Source organism: Oryzias latipes, chromosome 17, assembly GCF_053564925.1.
Source record: "Oryzias latipes strain Hd-rR chromosome 17, Olatipes_Hd-rR_3.1".
NCBI classification, from domain to species: domain Eukaryota; kingdom Metazoa; phylum Chordata; class Actinopteri; order Beloniformes; family Adrianichthyidae; genus Oryzias; species Oryzias latipes.
Genome location: NC_136253.1, coordinates 23,556,389 through 23,569,584, shown reverse-complemented (window position 1 = coordinate 23,569,584; position 13,196 = coordinate 23,556,389). Strand labels below are relative to the sequence as shown.

General features: G+C 39.3%; 2 protein-coding genes across 21 annotated transcripts in view; one reads left to right on the top strand and one right to left on the bottom strand.

The window, feature by feature from the left end:
• The window catches only part of ctnnd2b (catenin (cadherin-associated protein), delta 2b), a 199,455-nt gene that overhangs the window by 180,957 nt on the left and 5,302 nt on the right, over nt 1–13,196 (bottom strand). For 11 of the 15 annotated variants that reach the window (XM_023964882.2, XM_078935536.1, XM_078935530.1 and 8 more), the window contains exon 1: nt 214–610. The exons of 1 other annotated variant lie outside the window; for it this stretch is intronic. The gene's annotated coding sequence lies outside the window, so the exon portion shown is untranslated. Of the gene's footprint in view, nt 1–203; nt 611–13,196 lie in introns of those variants that run through there. 3 more of the 15 variants (XM_078935531.1, XM_078935540.1, XM_078935538.1) reach the window with 1 other exon arrangement.
• On the top strand, nt 5,887–12,452 carry LOC101169563 (cAMP-dependent protein kinase inhibitor alpha). 6 transcript variants are annotated; one of them, XM_020710953.3, is made up of 3 exons: nt 5,887–6,135; nt 6,405–6,595; nt 8,526–12,452. In XM_020710953.3, exons 2-3 carry the CDS (start codon nt 6,433–6,435, stop codon nt 8,597–8,599), a joined length of 237 nt encoding a protein of 78 aa, XP_020566612.1. In that variant the 5' UTR covers nt 5,887–6,135; nt 6,405–6,432; the 3' UTR covers nt 8,600–12,452. The 6 variants fall into 6 exon arrangements, with proteins under 6 accessions (XP_020566612.1, XP_020566615.1, XP_020566614.1 ...); XM_020710956.3 differs by having other exon boundaries at nt 5,895–6,063; nt 8,526–10,265; XM_020710955.3 differs by having other exon boundaries at nt 5,925–6,063; nt 6,371–6,595; nt 8,526–10,265.

The window sequence follows — 13,196 nt, the reverse complement described above, 5'->3', positions numbered from 1 at the left end:
AAGGATGCATGGGGGGAGTCCATCATTAGTTCACGATCAATGTATGCGTACCACGGCGCATCAGCACAAACACACACCACACCTAAACTGGAATGGAACATTTGGCATGGCCCAGCCTTGATCCAAAAAACAGCAATCCCAGCAGGTTGTCTCTCACAGCAGCATCTATGTGCACAGACAGTGAGGCAAAGAAGTGAACTGACATTGCCTTACTGTAAAATAAATTCCTCTGGGGGGGGGTTGGAGAGCCTCCTTTCTTCCCCTTTGGACTCCCCTCCTTTCCGCCTTTCCGACGTGCGAATTTCCCGAAATTCAGACCATGCGAAATAGGTAACCAGCTCCAATGAAGTGTCAGCTCCAGCTCCCCCTCCGTTTTTATTTTTTATTTTTCTTTGCGGGAGGGGGAACCGCCAGCATCCAAGGCGGGAGAAACAGCTGTGATGAGGAGGGATGGAGCGACCGGGCCGGAGCACTGCGCAACTGCGCACGGGAGAGGACGCAAGGAGAGCGGCAGAGGTGCTTTCACTCCCTCCCTTCCTCTGTAGTTCACAATAAAACATCCCCCCATCCCTGCCAGACAGACTGACAGACGGCGTGGGTGCCAGTGCCAGCAGCGACACCTATTGGCGATGAGAAGTACAGTTATGTGCGGGCCGGGGGGGCGGGGGGATTAGTGTCTCCCAGCCTCAACAGCTGGAATAGAGACGCATGTTGGATGTGGGGTGGATCCTACTTTGTTGGTGGTGCCTTCAAGCGGCAGTCATTAGTCACAGGCAGGTTTAACCGTAAAAAAGGCCCAAATGATCTGCTGAATGCAGGAACAACACAGAAAATTGAGTCGGGGAGGTGCTGGTTGCAAATCCTTTTTTCTGATTTATGGTGTAATTCCAGATATGAATCGCTTTAGTGAAACAAAAAGGGACAAAAGAGATTCAAATGAGTCTCAGCTGTGGATTCAGAGAAGCACAAACACTGTTGTTTATGTAATTTAGGTTACTGCAGATGATATGTAACCTCTTAAAGGGCCTATATCAGTTTTTAGAGCTTTTAAGTAGTATTATAATGTTAATTCTTCACTATTATTGGTATTTTGATCTGTTCATGCTGAGTATTCCTCTAAAAACCTGTGCTCTGAGCACCAGCCCCTCCCAATCCACAAAAATGAGGTGGTTCTCACATTGTGATGTCACAAAGTGAAGAACAGACCCTTCCAGGAAGAGTCTGCACTGCCAGCACCGCCCCCCAGGCTAACAGAAACACACATCGACAATTTATCCACTAAGCTAGCAGTGATCGGCTGAAAACACTTTGCTTTTACATTCATATTATGCACATCCTCCTTAGAAAAAGTTTGGATGTTGTTTGTTGTCGTGGGAGAAATGCAGAGACGCTGCTGAGGCCGACTCTAGGTTTACGTCATGAAATGGGCGGCACCCACACGGAGGGAAAGGCGGAGCCTCAGAGATCCAGTCGTCTTACTTCTGGGTTGGAAATGAACTTTGAACTCATATTTCATTAAAACATGTTCTTAAGAATGCCAAAGGTAACATATAATCATAAATATGGATATAATAGTTATATCCATATTTACTAGTAGCTCAGTGCTTCTCAAATAGTAGGGCACGCGATGCCAGGGGGGGCGCGCGGTATTGGCGGTTTTAGGCACAGGTTATACGGGCAATTGTCCGGGGCGCAAATTTAACGGGGGGGCATTGGTGACAGTGTATGTAAGAAAGGTAATGTAAGAAAATGTAAGAAAATCATCAGAGCTGATACAAACAGAACTGAGCTCTGACTGCGAGTTAATTTAGCAATAGTACTAAAAAGAAATCTTGGATTATTTCCATTCTCCGTTATTAAGGTTGAATAGTACAGAGTTCTAGCTCTACGCAGAGCTTTTTTGTAATTTAATAGGCTATGTTTCCAGGTATTCAGACTGCTCTGAACCGGAGCGGCGCCATTCTCTTTCCAACTTGTTTAAGAGAACGTGTTTCAGCGTTAAACCACGGTGCTCCTCGGTTTTGTCTAACGAACTTAGGTTTCAGGGGGGCAACAACATCGAGTATACTCTTGAAGGCTTGTAAGGCATCATTAACAAACAGGTCATTTCTACTAGGACTGATGCTATGGGAGCTGGACTCAGAGTATTTGCTCAGACTGCTACTAAGTACTGGCTGAACTGTGAGTTTAAACTCAGACACAGAACGGTCAGATAAGGTTCTTCTAAGCTGTTTCTTATTCACTGGGGCAGTAGCATGTTCTAATGTAAACTGGAAGGTAAACAGAAAGTGATCAAAAATGATGGGGTTATGAGTAAGGACACTGAGCTGGCCAATCTCTATACCATGGGTTAAAACAAGGTCCAGGGTGTTCTTGTGACAGTGAGGGCGCGAAACATTTTCTTTTTCCTAGGGGGGGGGCTGGCAAAAAATAATTGATAAACACTGCCCTAATGGGACAGCCATCAGCTGATGACGATTCAAACACAAACACACCACCCATCAAAGAGTTTCATTCAACTATAATGTGTCTGTCCAATATGTGTCTAAGAAACAAACCCAGTTGGTTCCACTGACATCTAGTGGAATTAGTGGTTTTCTACAATCGCCTTCAGAATGATTTTGCACAAAACTAGTTATTAATTTTGATTTTACATCTCAAGATTAAATAAGAGCTTTTTTGTTTTTTTTAACCAAAAAGTGTAAAAATCCTTTTTGTAAAAATAAATTGTATTATTATTTTTATGCTTCTTTTGTAACATTTAAAAGAACCAGGATTTAAAATATACTTGATGTTTGAGTTGATTAATTTTATTTTGAAGTTGGGTTTGGTTGAACGCAAAGAATTATTTTGTTGGTGGAAAAAGAAAGGGAGCTATCAATCTTGGGAGCACCATCCCCAACATTTAATGAGGTTTTTGAACCAGATTTAGTTAATTGGACCTGTTGCTGATAAATTATGACTCACAGCAAGTGTTTGTTTCCAACTGCCATGAAAGAGGAAACTGATGGGTTTAAAACTCCTGGAAACCAAGCAGCGAAGCCTTACAGCACATTTTGGTCCGGGGCTCATCCAGCCTAAATCAACACTTTAGAAGTATTGGGTCAACTTTTACGAGGATCTTTCTAGCTGGCTCCTTTCATTTCCTTTCCTGTTGCGGCTCTGGACAGACGGCTGCATCCCTGTAAACCCACTGCAGAATAAAAATACCAACTGTGTCAGTAATACAAGCTGACAGGAGGTTGTGTTCTTTATTGTGGAATGTAAAAGTATACTAAGATGTGTAGGAATCCCTGGCATCAAAACGGCCTTTGCCCTGTGGTAACGTCATTCATGTGAACCAATTTAAACTACCTATACGCGTTCCTCCTCAAACAAACCATAACGATATTACTTTTTATAAACGGCTGATTTGATTTGGTTTCCTTTGGAATTCGACATGAAGCTACATTCACGGAGCATTCAATTTTACTTAAAGCATAAACTCTTACCGAGGACTCACACAATGGTGGGATTCAGCTATTTTGAAAAAAGCTTCTATTAAGGGTCAGCCAAATATGGATGAAAAATAGAATTAGAAATTTGAAAAAATGACAAGATTAAAAGTGAAGATGTGAGCACAGTTTTTAACTTAAGAGCACAAAATGTAAACTGGAAGGAAATATTGAAAAGAAAATTAAATTAGAAAAAAACATAATTTCAACTTGAAGAAATAACTGAAAATTAGAGGAAAAAAAACTTTAGATTGGAATAAAAGTATTATTCTAAACTTGAAAGAATTATTGAATTAAAAATAATAAAAAAATTGTGAATTGATTTAGTTTTTAAAAATTAGAAAATTAAATTGTAAATTTGAAAATGAATAAAAAATATTTTTGTAATTTTGAAGGAATTATTAAAATGAAAAAATAAAATTGGACACTTGAATAAATTTTAACTTAGTAGAATTTTTGAAATTTAGAAATATAAAATTTTAAATCTCAAAAATATATGTTAATTTACACTTAAAGGAAATATTGAAGTTTAAAAAAATATAATTGCAAAATTTGAAAAATAAATAAAAAATACAAACTGAAAACTGATAAAATAATGTTTATTTGTAACAGCTGCTGTGTTGTTTTTTCAACTTTTGCATTTTTGTTTCCTTCACCTTGGTTCCAGTCTTAAATTTACAGTTTTTATTCAGATTTTGTGTATTTGCTGTTGATCCTTATTTCATGCGGGGGTGGGGGCTTGAATCCATCGGCCACCAGGATGATTGACACGAGGTGATAGAGGTGATGGTGACGTTATTCCTGCTCCACAACAGCGTCTGCTGTTGGTGGCGCCCCTTTCATCCCTGCAGACACTGGGATGAAGTCACTATAACCTCCATCACCCGATGTCAATCATGTCCCTGTAGTCAATGGGCTCAACAACCCCCTCCCATTGCCTCATCAAATTAGGCTAAACACTCAAAGCAAAACTTCAAAATTGAGTGAACCCAAAAACCAAACGTTTCAAATAGAAAACAGCCCTTTTTTTAACATTTGGTATCGGTTTTAGGTTTATAGTTTTTTTCTAATCTAAGTTTTAAATTTAAAATTTGTTTTCAATATTTCCTTGAAGTTTACAATGCTTACTTTTAAGTTTTAAGCGGCTTTCAAATTTTCAATGTTTTCTCATATTTACAATTTAGTTTTTCGTTCATTTTAAGCTGATCCTGATTTACCTCCTTATTCTAGATTCGGACCGTTTACACAACTGCTGCATGATAAAACGTCAGAGGAAAAGCCCATTTCACTGCACTGTCCTATACGCCATTTGATTTGTTTTGACCAGAGATTTGAATTTAGATTCAAATCAGTTCATTCTGGTTGAGTTTTTAAGCATTTGAGTGACCACAAATGGGTGCAGGATCGTCTTTCTCCATGAACACTATCCTGATAAAATACCTCTAAATGACTCATTTAGATGTCTTAGTCCCTTGACTTTTACTGTATGACAGACAGCTAGTACCTCAAAAACTACCTGTAGAAGGCATTGTACATATCTACTTACACATCAATCCCCACTAGAGACCCCCACCACAAGAATTAAATTGGTTTTTTTGGAAAGCCACGCAGGAAAAAAACCCGTACCAACCTGTCTATTGAAAACGCTAACATTTTTGGCCAAGACCACTAAAAATAGGATGGACTCAAATACAAACAGAAGTGTCTCCTTGGAGCTCCTATGACGTCATACACAGCTAAATCACCACTTGACTGTGTTTTGAGAGGACAACAACGACATCATGTGGTGTGAAACCAAATCGCATCTACAAATTATTCAGTGATATTTTTTTAATCAAATAAAAAAAAACAATTTTTTAAATATATTTTGGTGTATTATCATCATCATCATTAAAAATATTTTTTGTCCATCAATTTTCTTTTCTGTAGTATGACATAGAGACACTCCCTAAGAACAAATGGCTCCAAATGAATATTTTATTTAAGCTTTTAATTATATAGATATTAAGCTTTGACTGTCTAAATTCTTTTTTTAAGCTGAAAATTATGGTGGAACCATTATAAACTGAAAAATAAATACTTTTTTATATCAAATAATTACAATCTAGATATTTATCTAAGTCTCTGAAATAGGTATCTCTATTTTTATAGATTTAATTTAGCTTTTGTTCTTAAATATAGCAGTTTTTCCCCTTATTTTACTTTTATTTTTTGTTTGTTTGCCTTTAATAGATGAAACACTGCAAATCGCCACGGCGTAGTTGGGTCGTTTTCCGCGCAGCCGCGATGAGGACGCCGCGCGCGCCTCGGTGCAGCTCTCCCCTCTCATCCCTTTGTGTTCTCCGTCCAATCAGCGCTCAGATGCGAACTGCTCGACGCTCATTGGTTCGTTAAGGAGGAAGATGCTAAGTCCGCCGTGAACAGACTAAGGACCTTCCGAATGATCCCGGAGATTTGATCAATTACCCGAAAATCCGGACGTTTCCGCGCATTTTATGACGTCTGTGCTGGACTTTTAATTGAACTGATTTTTTTTGCTTTTGTTTTTGTGCTTTCGGATCTTCTGACGGTATGTGGGCCCGATTCGTGTCTTTAAGGACACACCTTACACAATGTAGTTTGGTGTTTATTGTTAATTAAGGTAAGTTATTATTAAAATAAAATAAAAAGAATAAACAAAGCGGGTTAACCATAACCAAGCCTCATTGTGTGCATCTTTTATTTTTGTAATAATCCATCCCTGCTTTTGAGGGGCCTTATTTCAGGTTATGGAAGTCTGCACACAGATCTGTTTGTCTACTTTTCTATGATTTGAAGGATAATGATAATTTCCATCATCATGTTAGCTTTGAATTGGCTTTTCTTTGCGACAGCAGCAGTCTGAGGCTCGATCAGCTGCTCTTTCTGCAGGTGCTGCTGTGTAGACGATGCACAAGCGATGTCTGATGTGGAGGCCGCGTACGCAGACTTCATCGCCTCGGGCAGGACGGGCCGCAGGAACGCGCTGCACGACATCCTGCAGAGTCCCACCGACGCAGAGGGGGGCCAGCTGCCCCTCAGCCTGTCCCTGTCCCGCCTGCACATCAATGCAGGAGGAGCAGGTAGGAGGTGGTGGTTTACACTCAGAGGGGAGGGCCACACTACGTTTATTTTCCTGCTTTTTGGCAAGTTCTTTTTAGCTGCTCCGACTTTCTTTTTTTTTTGCCGCGTCCTTTAAAGACCCACTCCAGTGAAAATCAGGTTTTAAACAAACATTAAGAAAATTAGGTTTAAAATTTCATTCTGTATCAGCAGCAGACAGAAAATACAGTTAAAAAAAAACTTTTAGCAGTGATGTAGAAGCTACAAATAGCGGGCCATAAGCTCCCTGCTCCGCTCCATTCTGATGCATTCACTTGCAGACAAATAGATCCATGTACCTTTGGCTCTACTGTAAACTGTACGGCTGGATAGCTCTGATTTTGCTCGCCATATTTTGTTGCACCTGTAATGTTAGGTCAGGGTTGTAAGGGGCTGTAAGCTAGCGGGAGAGAGTGTGAACAGATAGGTGACAGGAAGTGGGGGCGGGCTTACGCCACGCCAACAGTCCCCGCCCACAACTCGGAGTTGAATTTGTAAAGAAACGGATTCATTTTACCCTAAAATGTCACAGTCTGTCACATTTATGGATTGAAATATAATTTAAAAGTTGTTTGTATTCAGTTAAATCAAAATCTTCATTTCCTCTCAGTCGGGGTCTGCAACCTGAAGCCCTGGAGCCTCTTTTATTCCTCCATTGTTGCTCTTTAGCTTGGAGAAAAATACTTTAAAAAATTGAATAAATAATGGGTTTGTTTTCATTTCGTTTTTTAAACTGAAATGATCTTATATTAGTAAAATAAACTGTTCTTTTTTTAAAAATCATTGCTGGCATAACACTAAATGAGTCCTGGTGTGCTTCACCACTCCTCCAAAATGTCAGATAACTCAGCAAAATAATGCTTGCAGGTAGGCCTGCACAATATAACACAAATTTATCGTTATCGCGACATTAAGCCGTGCAATATGCATACCGCAAAAGACGGCGAAAATCGCAATAAATGGTTACCTTAAATGTGCTAAAACAATCTCATGGCAGCTTGAAATATTGAACAAATGAAGCAAATCCCTTTATGCATTTAACCAATCGGAAGGACCCATTTATGTTGTTGATCAATCAGATGAGCCCTTTTATGTTTTATCTTTGCCTCCTACGTCGACAAGGGTCAGTTGGAGTGGAAATTATGCTTTTGGTTGTTTTGCTATTTGTTTATATACCGCAAATTATATCGTTATCGCAATATTAATCACCAATATCGCATATCGCGAGTTTTCCTCATATCGTGCAGCCCTACTTGCAGGTCTATTTTTCAAGCTGTTTATGATTAGCAAAAACTTTTAAGCAAATATTTGTATCTTCTGTTGCTCGACGGTGTGTAGTTGCTGTTCAGACGCACACTTTTAGAAGTAAATAAATGACTGCTGCAGCCGGAGGATCCTATTTGACAGGGGTATTTTATTTTGAAAAGAACTTGTATGCGCAGCTGACAAAAGTAGTAGTTGTCTATGGAAAAAAGATAAATATTTAATTATTATAAATATATAAAAGCTGCATTTAAAAAAATGAATGGCTGAAGAGTCAGAAAAGCAAAATGTATTTTTCTAAACGGTGAGATTTTTACGACTTTGTATTCATACACTTTTAACTTTCAAAAGAAAAAGTTTTTCCCAAAAATTGCAACTTTTTCCTCGTAAGTTTTCGATTTTACTCTCATAAATTTTTTACCTTTATTCTCGTAAATGTCCACCTTTTTTCTACCAAATTTATGACTTTTTTCCCATAACTTTATGACTTTTTTCTTCCAAAATTACGACTATTTCTCATAATTGTTGGACTTTATTGTCTTCATGTTTTTATGTGGTGGCCCTAATGCTCTTTGGGACTATTGACTGCTAGAAAATAAATGTTAAAAACCTTCAAATAAAGTGACAGGATTGCGTTTTTTCCTGCAGATGCAGACAGTATGGAGGACGAGCAGAGCTCCTCGTTTTCGGCCCAGAGAGAGGCAGAGCAGAGGAACAGCTAACCTGCCCCGCCATTCGCCCGGCGGAGCGGCAGGACGGCTGACAAAAAGTGCCGCGGTGAATTCCTGCGTTCAAACCTCACAGCTGAAGGATAGAGCCGACACTGCTCATACGCCTTTGAGCAAAACCATCTGTTCTTCCAGGTCTCTAGAATAGTGTGACCGCTCACTTCTGTGTCCCTGAGGTTACACGGCAACACTGAACGACAAGAAGGTCGTTTTTTTCCAAGCAGATTCTGCGTTCAGTCTTTGTCGCCAAAGACACAGAATGAGCAAAGAAAAGAGGAAACGAGGCTCCTGGTAGTTCCGATAAGTAGAAGGAGTGGGTCTCAGTAGGAGGAGGGTGTTTTGTAGACATAGTGACACTGAAAAGGACTGGATTGCCACTTTCTGGCTTGTGCTTCCTTAAACTGAAGATGCTGCAATAGAAGAAAAAAAGGAGAATCTGGAAGCTTCGTAGATTCACTGATTTGTATAAAAACTGAGTGAAGCCCTAGGCTGCTGATACCAACACTATACCCAACGCTTGGAGGGGAAATAAAGGGATTTATTATCTTTTAGAAGCTTTTTTAAAAACAACTTCTGACATAATAACCATAGAAGAGCAGATTGCTACTATGAAGATCACATGGTTTTTTAAATAAATGACTATACTTGCTTTTCAGCTAAGAAAAAAAGCAGATACTTGCTTTGTCTGGTCTAAAAAAAGAAGGGGAAAAAAACTGGAGACCAAATTAAATCAAATAGATTTGTTTTTGACACTTTAACCTTTAAAACCCACTCTGATCATCTTTTGATCTATTATAAAAGTCTTCCCATTATTTTGCCACATTTGTTGTTTCCTAGGACATAGTTTCTGCAGCGCGGCAGTAGTTCATTAAAAAATGGTCTCTCAGTAGTGGGTGGGAAACCCCGCCCCCCCTTCCTATCTATGTTTTAGAATGGAGCCTAGCATGGAGCTTGTGTACCACACAGCATATCACAAATACCCTCTTTATTTTTTCAACTGCATCTTTTCTTCTGCTCCTGAGGATCTGTTATAACAAGTTTGAAGGGATTAAAAAAAAAAAAAAAACAACCACAGAATGTTCACAATTTGGTCACAAAAAGACACATAAACTTCATTAAACCCAAACATTCCTGAATGTTTTGATTTTCTTTCTCTAATTTCTGCATCCCTGATTCACATGAAAACAGATAAACTTTGTAATACATAGACTTGAATTGAAACCCACTAGAAAATACGCTCCATGCTTATCCTCCTGCTCATCATTTTAGCTCCACCCTAAAAACCTATGCATTGTTACGTAAGGTTTAATGGGGTTAAGGGTTAATCGAAGTGTGCATTATTAATTTTTAACGCAGGCTGTGGAAGCTTGGTTGCTTCCGCGAAGTGCGTTAAAAACTGATAATGCGTACTTCAAAGGCCATTAACCCGCTTATACCATGGTCACTAACAAAAGAAAGAAGTAGTAACCAGTTTTTAGTCCTTAATTCTTGTTTTTTTCCAATTTGGATCGCTTTTCTCACAAAAAGCGAACTATTTGTTACGCCGCACCACGTAACAAATAGTCCGCGTCGTGGCGCACCACCGCTGCAGTCAAGATTCGGCGATATATATGTGATGATCGTCCCGATGGATTGAATAAAGCATCAGTTCAGAGAGAAAGTTCACCTCTCATCGCTTGTTTTTGTCCAAATTATTAAGCTAAAGGTTGTTTTTATAGAAGCCGGCGCATTGATACAAATCATTTAAGCTAGGTGACCGGAACTTCTTTTTTCACCGTGCGGTTATCCTGTGGTACATCACTTTTTAATGCACACCCAGCAGCCAATCAGAATCGAGGATTCACCTGGACCATGGTATAAATGCAGGTAATGCGCCTTAGAAGATATTATTTTGTTTTTTGTCATCTAATGTACTAAACTAACTGATTTGCACTGCAGTAGTCTGAATATAAAAATACAAAAATTCACCAGGTCATGTAGTTGACGTTTCCTTACTTTTAGTTTTTGCAGATGTTTAAAAAAATAGAGGTTTAATTGTATAATTGATTGATGTAGTGATCGAATCCAACAGTAGAGAGAGCCCTAAGTGAATTGACTTACAGCTAATTGACCTGCTTTCACACAAACAGCTGTTATTTTTAGATCATGTTTTGGGAACAATGATACAGGTGCATTAAATCTAAAACAAGCAGACTCAGGAACAGCTTTTACCCCCCAGAGCTGTTAAAGCCATAGCGCGCCCTTCAGGAGAAACCCCCAAAACCCATAAATGTCACCCGGACACATGTGAATCCCGTCCAAATGTCCCTCTGGCCTCTTTATTTATTTAATATACATGTATTTGAATTGAGTATATCTTTTGGGGGGGGGGGGGGGGGGGGAATCATATGTTTTTATGATGAAAATAAATATCCTAAAATTCAATAAATGAATCACTGTAAGGAAACTAAAGTGACCTGTAGAACAAATCGTTGGTGCTCTTGGATAATTCCTCTCTGCGGGGATATTTTCCTTTGGCTGCCGCTCATCCACTGTGGAATCTGGGATTCATTGTTAGATCACAGATACAATTTCCAATAACTATGTTACAGAAATGACAAGATCTGCTGGCAGTTATTGAAACACGAAATTATGAGTAAAGACCTAAAACAAATGGAATATTAAAAAAAAAAACCATAAAAAGAACTCAAAGGGATTTTGCGGAAGGAAAAAGAGAGAATTCTACTTCATGATGAGTTGTAACCTTTCATCTGTTCCTTCTCATCTACCTTTTCCTTCAGACTAAGACCCCAGTTAGGAAGTCCCTGATTGGTCAAAGTTTAATGTAAGGTTCAACTTAAAAAGCGTTCAACGAGCCAGCCGCGTGTTTTGCACATAGAGGCCGAAAATGGTCGTAGAAACATGCATAGCTGTGCATGAATGCCAGACTTTTGAACGTTGGAAGCTCCAAACGCGCCTTTCTGCGCGTTCGCGTCACTTTTTCAGTAAAACGTGGCTGCTTGGACGCGGGGTTGTCGAGGGCGGTGTGAGCGTAGGTTCACAATCCCAAACATGCTGGATTATTCCTTTATATAGATATGCAAAAATCCGTGACGCTTCCACAAACAGCAACATATGTTGGAAAAAATATTGATTGTTTTTTTGCACTGAGGGTGATGACACGCCTCCTAACTCCATGTAATAACTGCCGCACACTTTGTTTAGTTGTCTTTGTTTATCATCAGCTTTGTCCGAACTCCCTATATAGAACTATATAGTGCGGGACCATGTAGTGCTCTGGATTTTAGAAGCTATTTGGACACCATGCTCACTACTTTTTTGTTTTTAAACGGCAAATATGACATCAGCAATTTCCCGAAGTAAAACCCTGATAAATGCGAACAAAATATGAATCCACTGTTCTGATGATGAAAACATGGATGGTTTTTTAGGAAATAACATGAAAAATCATTCAAATGCAATGCATTGTGGTCTATATTTGCCAATCTAATGAGCACATACCGGTTTTTCGTGAAATTTCTAGGACACTGGAGTTTGGATTTTGTAGATTTGGACCACGCACTATATAGTGAACTAAAGTGAAGGAATTCGGACACAGCAATCATTTTGTGATTCTGCTCCAATATTCCTGTCTGAACTGTGAGTCATCATAATGTAATGAGGGATGAAATATTGCTTTTCTTTTTGTACTGTTAAACTGTAAACGTGTGTGGGGCTGTGGAAACCCGGCAGATCCCACTTTAAGCATGCAAAGGAGCACGATCCTGTTTGAAAGTCTTTGTCCAGCTCACTGTAAACACATTTTCTACATTTGGTGTCAGCACAAAGAAATAAAAATCACATAAAACATTTTTTTAATCCATTATTATAGTAGTAGGTTTAAAGGGTTGTCATCTGGACTCGTTTTTTATAGTTGAAGATGTTTCATCCAAAAAGCTTTGTCAATTCTGAAATAGCTGGTAAAAGAGCTGGTTTAACCCTTGTGCTATCTTAGATGACCCCACCCTTACATTGATGTGTTCTCCCTACCATGACAAAGGTGGATAAAGGTGGAAAGATTTCATGTAATCCATGGACACCAGTGAAGATCACAAATCATTGAAGAAAAAAGGTTCAGTGCACTGTCTAGTGGGTCTAGATGACCCAACTCCCAATGTTAAATGGCCTAGGATAGCACAAGGGTTATATGTGCTCATGGTGGGAGGAGTCAGACCTGAAACTGGATAGTATGGTCTACTTAGAATACTAGGTTTTGGGTCGTTAGGAGTCCTTTGTCCTCAGCTGGAGTTGGGGAGACAGTGGCTACCCTCCCCAGCCTGGTCATCTCTCTCAGCTGTTAACGACTCAGTTGGAACTGGTTTGGGTTTCAGAACACTGCTGTAGATGGATGGAAGAATAAACCTGAGACCACCATTCTTATTAAGAGAAGGTTTATCTGTCTTGACAAAGATGGCTTCTTTCACTCCTCGCTCAAACCATCCTTTCTCTCTGACTCCTCCCCCATGAGTACATATAATCAGAATTGACAAAGCCTTTTGGATAAGAGGTGAAACATCTTCAACCTTAAAAACCAAGTCTAGATGACAACCTT